Here is a 13,256-nt window from a genome sequence, read left to right on the forward strand (position 1 = left end):
CCGGGCTGCCAGGTGGGGGCCACGCCGGGGCCGGCAGCCTCGTGAGCTCCGGGCGGCCGTTTCCTGTGCTCGCGAACCCGCCCTGGCCGCTGTTTTCTCTGGTGCGGCCTCCACAACAGGAACTCAGGGGGCGTGGGCAGCCCCCTGGCGCTCTGTCCACCTGGGCCTGCTGCCCCTCCCTGCGGCCTGAGTTTCCTGCAGATGCTGGTCGTTCAGGGCTGGGCCTAACCTGCCTGAGGGGCTCCCAGGGGCTTGGCCCACCTGGAAAGGCTCCGTGTGCTGGTGACCTGTCCCAGACAAGAACTGCAGGTGCGATATGACCCCACGTCACATGCCCCCACTCCGTGAAGTGACAGCCCCACGCGGGTGCACGGCGCCAGGACAGGCAGGTGGAGGGACTCTGCTCTCCTCGCACACTGTTCTATTTCTGGTTCTGGTTCGTCGACTCCTTGGAGACCCCGAGGAAAGCCGTGGGCCCCGTCTCCCCAAAACCATCGGGCGTAGGCCCATAGCCAATCCGTGAGGGGCCTGGGCTGAGGGGAAGAGGCCGGGACACCCCGCAGGGAGGAGGTGCCTGTCAGACCAGCTGCGCCTGGCCTGGGGACAGCGCCCACGCTCAGGACGGGGCAGGTGCCCATCCTGTCCGCGTGGGTGTGGGGTCCGCGGGCCCCAGGGCAGGACTTCTTGGAGCTAATGAGTACTGGGCACCCCCGAGGATGGCCCAGGGATCACGCCAGACTCACCGGGCCTCAGCCGTCCCCGCTGGTTTACCTTAGGTTTGGGAGTACCACGTCTTTTAAGTGATGGAACTTAATGTGTCACTGTGCTGCTCCACAATGAAGGATAGTTCAAGCCTGCCCGTGCCCATAACTGCGTGCCAGACGCAGGGGTGGGGCGGGGGAGCTGAGGCCCCACCCTTCATGCCCATCACAGCCCAGTGAGGAAACTGTCTGCTGGAGGGCCCCCCAGGGCAGTGAGAGGGGGCACGAGGCCGGGACCTGGGGGACTGTCCTTCCTGCTTGCCTGACCTGCATGGTCTCAGACTGCAGACCAGCCCTGCCCAGACGCCCTGACCCAGACCAGTCCCACATGCTGGGATGCTCCCACAGGCCCCCAGACTCCTGCCCCACCAGACCCCGCCAGCCACCAGAGCCCGCCGGCCCCGGCACCCAGCCCTCACCGTGTTCGCAGTTCTTCCCGCCGAAGCGGAGCGGGCACTGGCAGAGGTACGTGCTCCACCTGTTCACGCAGGTGCCCCCATTCTGGCACCAGACCCCGTCGCAGAAGTTCCTCTGAGCAGCGCAGCCTGGAGACAGAGCAGAAACCCGACGCGGGGGCCGTCACTGTTTCCTGACGCCGACCCTGCTGTGGGGCCTCTGAGCCCAGTGAGCAGTGGCCAGAGGCGGGTGGGCCCGAGACCCTCCGGCAGGGCAGAGACTCAGCCTTCAGGCCACCCTGCCAGCTGGCTGGGTCGCCCCGGGGTCGGTGGCAGGCTAGCCCAGCAGGGTCACCACCCCCACAGTGCAGGACCCCCAGTCCCTGAGACAGTCGTCCACGAGCCCAGGCTCCGGCTCCCCTCCTGCAGGCTCAGGCTGGATGCACTCGGGCTTGGTTCCAGGAACAGTCACTGCCCCGGACGGGGAGGCGGCCCTCCTCGGTGCGGCTGCCACAGCCCCATGACGTACCTGCCTTGGTGCCGTTGTTGGCGATGAAGCTGGCCATGTCCACGTTCCTGCCGTCGATGGACAGGTTCCGCATGCAGCCCACAAAGCTGCGGCTCTGCACTGGGAAGTCTTCGGGCAGGTTGGGGACGCCCCCCAGGAGCAGAGGGCCCGTCAGATCCAGGGACCTGGGGAGGCAAAGTCGACCTCTGTGACGGCCGGGTGGCGAGAGGTGGCCACAGGGGCCCTGGCGCTGCTGTGAAATCACACGGCCTCTGCATCACGGCACACCTGTCATTCTGAACGTCCATAATCAAGCGGGGAACCAGGGAGGCAGGTGGCCAACAGGTCAGAACCCAAGGCGGGTCCTACTTCCAGCTCCCAGCCTCAGTTCCCTTCCAGCTGCATCTGATCCTGACCCACTGGCTGTTTCGGGTGGAAACAGGACCGGCAGTGCCAGTCAGTGGTGCAACTTTCCTCCGGCCCCTAGTGACCTTGAAAGGAAGGTCACAGCACACTAGTGCCCTGGTTCTGCATGAGCAACCACGTGGCCATGGGCAAGGGGTCTGATCCCTCTGGGAACGGCTCCCTTATCAGTAAAATGGGCGAGGTCCCACCTCCGTCACAGCTAGGGGCATGTAGGATCTGGTGAAATGGGCGTGGGACTGTCCCAAGCCCATGGCAGGTGCTCAGTATAGCTCAGCTTCATCTAACCGTGGTCTCCAAAACCTAGTAACGTTCCTCCACAGCCCAGGGAGGAACGAGTCCGAGAAGAACCTCCCGAGCCGGCCCTCCAGAGAGAGAACCCCGAGAGTGCCAGAGTGTCTGCGTCAGTGCCTGTCCCGGAGTTGGGATGAACTCCAGGTCTGTGGGGGCCATGGACAGGGACCGGGATGAACTCCGGGTCTGCGGGGGCCACGGATAGGGACTCTACTGACCGGAACCGAGTCACAGAGGCCAGTGCTTGGTGGGACGAAGCCGGCCGTCCCATGGAGACAGGGCTGGGGATGGTCTCCCGGGTTGGCAAGCCAGCCGTCACCACCCTAGGCTGGTCGGGACGTGACTAAGGCAGATGCATCTAAAGCCACTGACTCTAGAAGGCTCTAGAAGGTGCCCCCATGTAGAAGAGGGAATCTGCCTCCAGCCCAGATCGGGGCTCCCAGAGTGCCCTGCATGGGGGTCCTGCCCTGTGACCCCCTCTGGAGCCGTGGCCATGGTGGGATGGGCGCCCGCCCCCCTCCCGGGATGCTCACTTCTTGGAGCCGCTCTGAGTGCCCTGGGCCGCGCAGCTGTGGTTCCCGATGAAGCTGCCAAAGCGCACGGCCACAGCTGTGTCGCAGTCGTCCACGGTCACCACGGCCACCTTCTCTCCGGACGGCCCGTGGGGCAGGCCCAGGCGGCCGATGTTGGGCTGTCGGAGGAGAAAGCACAGGGGGGTGTCAGGGTGACCTCCCCGCCGGTGTCCTCGGCAGTCGCACCAACCCCCACACATGCCCCCGCCCGTGGAGGGGTGGGCACATGGGCATGGCACATGACAAGGGGCGCCCACAGCCTAGTTTTAAATTAGTCCCCCAAACCAGCTACTTGGGGTTGGAGGGAACCCCCTCCCCAGAACCTCAGAGTGTGACCTTATGTGGAGCTGGGGGGCTCACAGACACAGCTGATTAGGATGAGGTCGCATTGCGGTGTGGTGGGCCCTAATCCAGCTCCCGGTGTCACTTTCAGGAGATGGCCACAGAAACAGAGACACGTGGGAGAGTGTCACGTGACAACGAGGCAGTGACTGGAGTGGTGCTGCCGCAAGCCCAGGACACCAGGAACCGGCACCACCGGGAACGGGGCGAGGCAGGAGGGATCCTCCCCCGGAGCCCTCCGAGGGGCGCAGCCCTGTGGGCGCCCAGGTCTCAGACGTCAGACTCCAGACTGAGAGGCCGTGAGCCTGTTGTTTAAAGGCCCCCGCTTGGTGGTTTTCTGTTCAGCAGCCAACACCAGAGCCCTGGGACCGTCCCCCTGAATATCTGCTTCTGCCTGAGAGTCCACAGGCTGCCAGACCCCTGTCCACGCACCTGACCAGGTTCCTGCTCACCCCTCCCCGTGTGCCCACGGCACAGACTCCAGGACGTCCCTGCCCAGCCCACGGGGTGGCACGGCGCTCCCTGTCCTGGCCACGGCCCGGCGACCCCCAGGCTCAGGGTCCCTCCTGGGCTTATCCTCTGCCCCGGGGCCGTCCCCGCGTGTCTCCCACACTGTCCCTGTCCAGGGCGCATTCCAGGAATTCCTCTGGAAACAGCGACTTCCGGGGAGACCCGCTCACCTCTGGAAGAAGCAGGCTCCCTTCCGGAGGGGCCACCTCCAACGGCCGACCCTGTCTACCTGGGCAGCCCTCACCTGTGTCCTGGCCTGCCCCGCAAGGACACCAGGCAGGCAGACAGGACTGCCAGCGCGAGGCGTGGAGCCCATGCGTGCCAGTCACGTAACGTGGACCGGTTTTAGTTCCAGAAACACGCAGGCAGGCGGAGGGCAGCTTGGGCCGGGCCGGGCAGCTCAGTGCCCCTCCCTGTCCGCACAGCCTGGACAACAGCCCTGCATCTGAGGGTGGCCCGAGGCTCCCCCGGGTGGCACGTGTGAGGGCACGGGCCTCACTGTCGGCATGGGACACGCAGCGGCTCCTTCCATGCCGGGGAGACCATCTTCTCCCAGTGCCGGCAGAGGCGGGAGCCACATCCTTCCCAGCTCCCCCCAAACAGCAGGCTCCACCACTCCACACCTCCACACCTCCACACCTCCACACCTCCACGGCGCCACGCGGCGGCTCTGAGGGCACTCACACCAGGATGCACTTGTGTGCTTTTCTACCGTAACATTGGACACGGACTGATGTAGGAACATGGAGAGGATAAAGAAACCACCCTCAGTGCCTTTGAAGAGGGAAGGAGCCCTGGCTGGTGTGGCTCAGTGGGTTGAGTGCTGGCCTGTGAGCCAAAGGGTCACTGGTTGGATTCCCAGTCAGGGCACATGCCTGGGTTGCGGGCACGGCCCCCAGTGAGGGGCGCTCCAGAGGCAACCACACACTGATGTTTCTCTTCCTCTCCTCCCTCCCCTTCCCTCTAAATAATCTCATTTTTTTTTTTTTAAAGAGGGAAGTAATCAACCAAGAGAGAAGCCTCATTTGTTTGAGGACACTGGGCTGGAGGGTGGGACGTGGGGCTTTGGTGGCAAGGGTACAGCCAGGCAGCCCCGCCCACCCCGGGAGCTGCGCAAAACCCACACTGCTGTGGAGGTGACTCCGGTGCAGCCTCTGCCCCCCTCTGGCCAGCCAACTGACCAGGCCCAAGCCTGTCGCTGTGCCTCAGTTTCTCCACCAGATGAGGATCCAAGGTGAGAACACCTGTCCTTTCTGTGTCACGGGGGACCCAGAGGGTCCCCCGGGAAACCTTCGTAGGTAAACCCCAGGGCAGCGCTCACCACCCCGCCTGGCCTCCCAGCTCCTGGACAGTCTCCTCCTGCATCAGGGGGTCTGTGAGGCTGTGTCCTTCACGGGTTCACCTTAGGTTAAGCAGCAGTCGGATGAGAATGAAAATGACCCGTCTCCTCGCTCCGGGACAGCGGCCGCGCCACAGACACGGACGGTGCCTATTCAGGGTTTCTGAGTGGCAGGTGCGGCCAGCAGAGCGCTGCCCCCCAGCCACACAAGCCCCGGCTCCCCCACAGCTTGTAGTTTGGATGGCTGGGACGGGTGTGAGCCTCGCAGGGAGGGACGGAAGCGGCACTTAGGCTGGGAAGCTTTGACGGCCGAAGCTGCTGTGTACAAAACCACCCTTGCTATAAACTGCTGCTTGTCGTCAGCGGCTCAGAGCTACGAATTCAGGCAAAAACGGCGAGAAAAAAACAGGTGAAAGAAAAACAAAATCAACCCTTGTATTTAGAGCAGCACTCGCCCCTGTTCAGACAGACCTCAGAGCCAGCACCTCTCATCAAACTGGCAGGCCTGCCTTTTAGGGCGACACGCGGTCTCCAATAGACAGAGCCCAGCCCGCGTTCCTCGATCCCCACTCCCAGGCGCACCACCGTTCGCGCCACAGCGCCGGCCCTTTGGGCCACAGAACCGAGCTTTCTCAGATTAAGAAGCAAAGGGCCAGCAGGAGAGCTGCACAGTGACACACCGGGCGGAAGCCACGCCACCCGAGGGCCTGCTCCCTGGTCCACGGCGCACTCCCGTCCCCTCCTCCCACTGCTCCAGAACCAGCAGCCGGAAGGGCCGCCTGCTATAACACACGTGCCAACCGTCACCACAGGGACACGGAGGACGTGGGGAAAGCTTGTGGCTCAGAGGAAAAGGACGCTGCGGTTGACTCGAGATGCGTGGAGCGGGTCCTCTAAGAGTTAGGCACAGAGTCGGCACGTGACCCGGCAATTCCGCTCTCGGGGACAGAACCGTGAGGACTGAAGACAGGGACTCAGACAAAACGTGGTTCACAAATGTTCCCAAGAGCGAAAAGGTACAACGACCCAAATGTCCGTCAACAGAGAAGTGGATATACAAACTGTGGTATGTCAATTCATGGAATATTACTCACCCGTGGAAAGGAACAAAACACCAACACCTGCTACAATGTGGACGAACCTCCAACACGTTACACTCAGTGGGAGACGCCAGTCACCAAAGGTCACGTGTCGCATACATAACTCAGTTTATATGAAATGTCCAGAACAGGCAAGTCCGTGGACAGAGAGGAGACCGTGGTTTGCAGGGCCGGGGGGACTGCGAGTGAGTGCGTGGGTGCAGAGTTTTGTTTAGGGTGAGGAAATACTTTAGACCCCAACAGAGCCAGGGGTTGCACGCTACAGTGAACAGTAACCGCCCCTCACTCGTTCGCCTTGGGCCCTTTTATGTGTGTGAATTCCACAGTAAGAAAGTTGTCTTCTGGGCGGGTCTCCCGTCCCCACGCCCCCGGCCACGCTCTCCCTGGGTAACCTTTGGGAGCTCCTCCCCCATCTTTACCTGTGAAATGGGGGGAAATGCACGATGCACCCTCCCCGTCTCGAGGGCCGCAATGACAAAGTGCCCTGGGAGAGGGGACGCTCTCTGTGGGCCCAGAGGTGCGATGTGACTGCACCAGCAGGTGACTTGGGGCAGGAGGAGAGGGTGTGTGTGTGATCTGGGCTCAGTCACTGGCATTTGTCGGGGGACGACCGCCCACCATGCCACTGGGCCTGGGGGAAAGAAATCAGGACAGGACACACGCCACAGTGGCCGGCTGACATCCACACAGCCCCCTCTCGTGCTGGAACGGAGGACGTGGCTGGAGCTGCCTGGGGAGCACGGAGGACGAGGCGTGGCGCCGGCTGATGAGAAAGCACGTGGCTTTGCCAACATGGGCAGGGGGGCGGAAGATGGATGAGCTACCCCTTGCATCTCTAAGATGGGCCTTTCACGGTTGCGCCACACTGGCACAAGAGAAATGACAGCACGGCCACATCCGAGCATTTTCACAATTCTCTCATCAGAAAGGTGCCAGGCACAGGGCGGGTGAAGGCCAGGGTCCTGGCTGGGCTCCACGGGGCAGCCATCCAAGCCCAGGGGACCCCTGCCCCACCCCGGTAGCTCCAGGCCTGGACACGCAGCGGCGAAGCAGGCACAGGATACGTGAACTGGAGGTGAACCCGCCAGGAGGTGAGGCCTGCCCCCTCCAGGAGCACAGGGGTGGGGGGACGGGGCCCAGTGAGGACAGATCCACTGTGCTCACCGCCACCACCATCTCAGAAAACCCCTGAAGGGCCACCACACACTTCAGGGGGACATGAAGGCCACAAGCTTTGCAAATCTGTGCAGATCTGGGTCCCTGATTCTTGGCCAATCAGCCAGAGTCATCACTTGGCGGGCGGGGAGGGGGGGGGGCTGCTGTCCCTTTCTCTTCTTCCTCCCTCTGTGCAGGCCCGCCCGTGGCTTCCATTTCGGCGTTCTGAAGTAGCCGGCGGGGATTTCTGAGCACAAAAGCTATTGGTCCTTACAAAGCGCTCACATTTCTATGGCCTTTTAACCTGTTGCAGACAATTCCTCCTGGGGAGGCTGGCGGGGGTTCGGTTTCAAATGCTGGGCGCAGGGGGAGGGGGCGTGGGCGCCTCGAAACCAGACACCAGAAGGGCCACGTCTTGGGACACAAATGGACTCATGCCGTGTCAGCAACGGTTGAGTGGCCTTCATATCAAAAATTCACAGATGGCTGGACGGCAGGAATGTCATGAAGAGTCAGAACGCAGCCTTGAACTTGCGCCCTGTCATCGCTTCTCAGAGTGTGAGGCTCAGGCCCGGCAACAGGTGGGCGTGCTGAGCACAGCCCACGGCGTGACCGTCCCACCAAGAAACGTGGGTGAGACCCCACTGGTCCTGGCACGAGGTGACAGGCGCCCCCTCAGGAGCGAGCACGGCATTTCTCTGAAGCTCATCGGGACAAGGTCACAAGGGGAAAACGCCCAGACACACGTGCTTCCAGGATCCAAACCGAATTCCCGAGAAGCCTCCCACGGGCCTTCGCGAGAACTCAAACACCCGCCCCCCGCCCTGGAGGCCTGCACCTGTAGGCACGTGGCCGCTCTCAGCCTCAGCTTCCCCACCTGTAACACACAGGTGCGATCCCCTCCCCCCCCCCAGGCAGGCCGAGGTCCCTCCCAGGAGCCACCTCCCTGGTCCCTCCACAGCGTGCTTCAGGCTGGAGAGGCTGAGCTGCTGGGGAGTCAACTACCCGCCCCCCACTCCCACATAGGCAGGGGACAGAGCAGGAAGATGGGTTAAGGGACCTGGCAGGTTTACCCTGACACTCCCCCGCTTGCTCACACCTCCCCCTTCTGGGTCTCATCAAGGATATTCCTGGCCGTGCACCCCTGCCACCACCCCCCACCCTCCCCAACTAAGCTCCTGCTGCAGGGACCTCACCGACCCACTCACACCAGATGCCAGGGACCAGGACAGTTCTACCACGCTGGGACCCAAGGAACAGACTCCACGCGTGTCCAGTCCAGCTGCACCCCACGTCGGCCACGCAGCCAGACCTATGCTGACCGGACCGGCTTCCCCAAGGCCATGAAACTGGCCACATGTCTTCGGACTCGGCCCAGGATTTGGTGTCCCCATGAGGACAGAATGGCTGTTCCCAGGCCCGGGGCTGGCCTCGCTCTGGAGCTGTCCCGAGCAGCGGGGCCCGGAGGCTCCCGGGTCCAGCTCACCGGCATTCGCGGTGGGTGGCTGGGTCGCGGTTCAGCAGTGTTAAAAAGTCACTTTGCCTTCTTCAGCCAGCTAAATTGTCAGCAGAAACTCAGTGTTCCCCAAAATTCAGTCACAAAAATATTTATCCCTCTTCAGTTTGACATTAAGGACCAAAAGCCCAGACCTCTCTTGACCTTTTTCCTTTAAGATACCGGAACCGCCATCCCGGGAAGGATGTGCCCCCCCCCCACCCCCCCCCCCCCCCCGCCCCCGCAGCGTGTGAGCAGCAAGCTGCTGCCCGGAGGCCTGACATCAGCGGCCACTTATCGGCTCCAGGGCAGGCGCCGGCTCCCAGTTACCCCCACGGGAGACAATGCCGGGTTCTCCTGCTGGCAGCGCCGGCTGAGAGGGGCGAAGAGCTGCGTGTGAGCCGGGGCCGGGCACAACCCACTCTGAGCCTGGGCGGCCCCTCCTAGAGACCAGGTAAGTGCAGAGCTACCATCTCTAGGGCCACCTGGGGACAAACGGAAGACAGCCTGCGCTGGGTCACACCAACGCAGGGCCCAGCTGAGAGGGCCACAGCCGACAGGGGACACGGGACTGCAGTGTCCACGGAGCACCACATCCTGACTCCACTTAGGAAGTCACCTGACTCCCCTGCACCCCGGTCTCGGCTCTAAAACGGAGGCAGAAGTAGCACCACCCTGTGGGATGGAAAGCAACTGGTCCCTGGAGGGCTTTGGCGCTGTGCCGGCGAGAGGGGAAAGGTCCACATGAGTTCGCGGTACCGTGTTGTTGCTAAAAAAGACGGAGGGAAAGACCAAAAATGTGCAAATGCCTGTTTACACTGTACTTCTGCTGTCTTAATACTCTTCTGCATTAAAAATATAATTTCAGCCCTGGCTGGTGTGGCTCAGTGGATTGAGTGCCAGCCTGAGAACCAAAGGGTCGCTGGTTCTGTTCCCAGTCAGGGCACATGCCTGGGTTTCGGGCCAGGTTCCCAGTAGGGGGCACTGGAGAGGCAACCACACATTGCTGTTTCTCTCTCTCTTTCTCCTTTCCCCTCAGTCTAAAAACAAAAGAATTAATTAAATCTTTAATATATATATATATGTTTAATTTCAGCCCTGGCTGGGGAGCTCTGCCGGTTACAGTATCATCCGGATACGTAATAAGTGGAATAACAAATCCATGTTTCTCTCTCCCCACTTCCCCTCTCTCTCTCTCAATTCAATAAATACAACTTTTTTAAATAAATAAAAATATAAGTTCTTTTTACGTCTTTAAAGGAAAAAGGAGTAATGTGGTATAACTGTGTCTTCACGGGGCAACAGGCTGTTCTCGGGCTTGGACGCAGGGCGCCCTGCGGCGTCCGGTCCTTCCTTTGTCCAGCTGTCCTGGAACAGGCGGGAAGGTGCTGACAGGCCCTTCTTAGCCGGGCAGCGGCAAAAAGAAAAGATTTCCTAAGTTCAAAGCAACCTTGGAGTTTCTTATAAAAGCAATCGTGCCAGAGCTGTCTTTGATTCCAAGTTCACGGACACGTCTGACCACAGATAGAGGAACGGACGGATGACATGCTCGGCCACAGGAGGCCGAGGCTGGATGGCAGAGGCCCCGTTGGCCTGCCCGTGGGCTCGGCACTGCGTGGGTGTGCCCGTCTCCCGGGCCTCGGGGGTCTCCGTGGGGACGGGCTGTGTTCTGGACACCACCCCTGGGGCGCGGCACCAGCCCCTCCCCAGCCTGGCCTGTCACCAGACAAAAGCTCCCCGTCACTGTCCCTGCCTGGCAGGGCCATTGGGGCCCCCGTTTTCTGGGAGCGGAGGGGTTTGTATCAGAGCGGTCCTTTGTCCAGCCACACCTGAAGGTCTCAACACCCGGGTCCCTCCGTTTAAACAGCACCTTCCTGGGTGCTGGGGAAGACGTCTCTTCGTGCTCACCCCGTGAAAACGGGGGCCTTGGGAACCGCACAGACGCCCACACCCCCCACGGGTGGGATCTACGTCTGACTGCTGCCCATCTCCAGCCGGACGGGGGGTGGGGGAGGGGCAGGCGCAGGGACCCGGAGTCTGGGGGGCTCCGGGCCGAGCCCGAACTGTCCCAGGAAGAAAGCGCAGACCGCTTCGAGCAGTGACAGCGTCACTCTCAGCCATGAGGACTTCAGGCCACGGACGTCTCTTCACAAAGCCTCCCTGGACGAAGGGAGAAGGGCTCACAAGCAAAGGGCACACCCACAGCCTCAGGCACGCTCGTGTGTGTGCTCACACCACACACACTCCCTAGTGCACACTCACCTGTGCCCACGAGCGCACACCTGCAAAGCCCAGCCTGCTCCTGCTGGGACCCCAACTGGCCCCGCTCTATCCCCAGAGTCAGCACAGCAGCGACACCCTGGGACCCCACAGACTCCGGGGCCTGCCCCTCAACTCCACCCCTTTCTGACCAGCACCCCCTCCCCGCCGTCCCCGTCCACAGGCCATGAGGGTGATGTGCTGGGGACTCAGTGAAGATTGGGGGGCCGCTGAGCTGGCTGGGAGGGAGCACGGAGGAGACCGAGGGGAAGGTGGGGGAGAAGCACCATCTCAGCGCCACACAGGGGGCGGGTAAGAGCTGCCAGGCCCCCACTGCCTAGCTCTGGGCCGCAGTTTCCTCCTCCTCCGAGGGCGGACATCACAACCTCAGACGCTAAGTGCCCTCGTCCCGGGGGCGGGGGCAGAGGGTGGGAAGGCAGAGAGTCTGGGGAGGGAAGGGGGGCACTGGGGCTGCCTTCATTTCAAAGCCTTGGAAGCAAGCAAAGGGAGGGGCCAGGTGAGGATGGGGGCAAGAGGCTGAGGAGGGGGGAGGAGGGAAGTCAGCCCTGGCCTGCGGGACTTTCCATGACAGGCGTGGGTGGACACAAAGGCCCAGGGTGGGGCCACGTTTGTCGCTGGGAATAACTGTTTCCATAGCAGGTGACTCTCTACCAACTGACAGGCCGTGTTTTGGAAAGGAAGCAGGAGACTCTGTTGCAGCGCCTGCCCCCCTGCACCGGGTACTGGCCTGGACCCCCTCGGAGGCTGCTTCCAGGGAGACATGCATCCCCCTGCTATGGCAGCGCGCTACTCGGTAGCTATGGACTAACCCATGGCACAGACAGCACACAGGCCGGCCCGTCCAGCAGACGGCCACGTCAGCAGGAAACGCAGTCGGAGAGAAAATGAATCACTACCCGCCTGGGGCTCAGCTGGGTCGGGGGACCTGCACAGGAGGAACAAGCACATGGGGTGTCCCCATGCGTCCCCCTGGCAAGTGTCCACTCTGCAACTGTCGGCGGGAGGAGCTCAGCCAGGGAGTCCCCGGTGCAGACGAGGGGGAAGCATGCCCACCTGGCCCTGCCTTTGACCGTGAAGGCTTCAGGGTCTGGTCAAAGGCTCACCTAAATGTTAAAACAGTTTAGCTTCCTTACCTCGCACATTCTTTCCATCAGATGTTTTTTTCAACGGAAAGTTTAAAGTAAGAAATCAAAAATGGTTCACAGCCCCATCACCCAGAGGGCCCCTGCTGTGTGCCTTCCTACAAGGACATGAGAGATGCTGAAACAGTGCAGAAAGGCATCAAATGAACACAAAAGCCGCCCCCTTTCTCCCCAGCCTCACTCCCAACGGCTGCCCCCTGGGGGGAGGCTGGTTACAAACGGAGCCTCAATAGCGCCTCCTGCAGGGGGGCCGTGGGAGAGGGTAAATGTACGATGTCTCCAGGCCGCGAGTGTTGGGGCAGTTTGTGACCCAGCGGAAGCTCTCAGCCGCGTGTTGTGTGTGTGTGTGTGTGTGTGTGTGTTTTTAAGGGAAGCTTCCCTTCAGGAAAACACACGCCTATGCCAGCATGTGTATGTTTAGCTTTCAAAGTCCTTTTAATTAAGCTTTTTATTTTGAGATAATTTTAGGTGCACGTAAAAATGATATGGAGGGATCTGATGTGTTTCTGTTACCCAGTTTCCACCCGGCTGAACACCCCGCCACTGGGCAGCCGAGCGCCGCAGCCAGATGTGGAGGCTGATGGTTAGCACAGGGAGTTTCCACCAGCCCCGGGCCACCGCCGGCCACACCTGCTGCCCCCGGGCCCGGGTGGGTGGGAAAGCAGCTGCTGCGAACACTCGGGTGCGCTGCGGAGTGAGCAGGGGCTGCGCCCGTGTTCTCGAGGGGCCCTGGGGGCGGTTTTCTTTGCTGTGCTGTCCTCGTCTGCTTTTGGTGGCGGGCACTACTCACGTCACAGAACGAACGGGAAGCGATCCCTACTCTTCGGCTTTCTGGGACAGACTATGCAGAATTCACGTAACTCTCTACGCATGTGCTAGAGTTCTCCAGGGGCACCATCTGGGACTGGAGATTTCGTTTGGGGAAATTTTTAAATTACAA

At 61.5% G+C, this 13,256-nt stretch overlaps 1 protein-coding gene across 2 annotated transcripts in view; it reads right to left on the reverse strand.

Moving 5' to 3' along the window:
- The window catches only part of CELSR1 (cadherin EGF LAG seven-pass G-type receptor 1), a 105,488-nt gene that overhangs the window by 35,649 nt on the left and 56,583 nt on the right, over positions 1-13,256 (reverse strand). For both annotated transcript variants that reach the window (XM_053919744.2, XM_053919743.2), the window contains exons 6-8: positions 2,915-3,072; positions 1,686-1,849; positions 1,181-1,306 (exon numbers count right to left, since the gene is read on the reverse strand). In XM_053919744.2, the coding sequence (XP_053775719.1) occupies positions 1,181-1,306; positions 1,686-1,849; positions 2,915-3,072 (448 nt within the window). The remainder of the gene's footprint in view (positions 1-1,180; positions 1,307-1,685; positions 1,850-2,914; positions 3,073-13,256) is intronic.

The sequence above is a fragment of the Desmodus rotundus genome, chromosome 3 (genome assembly GCF_022682495.2).
Source record: "Desmodus rotundus isolate HL8 chromosome 3, HLdesRot8A.1, whole genome shotgun sequence".
In the NCBI taxonomy this organism is placed as follows: Eukaryota; Metazoa; Chordata; class Mammalia; order Chiroptera; family Phyllostomidae; genus Desmodus; species Desmodus rotundus.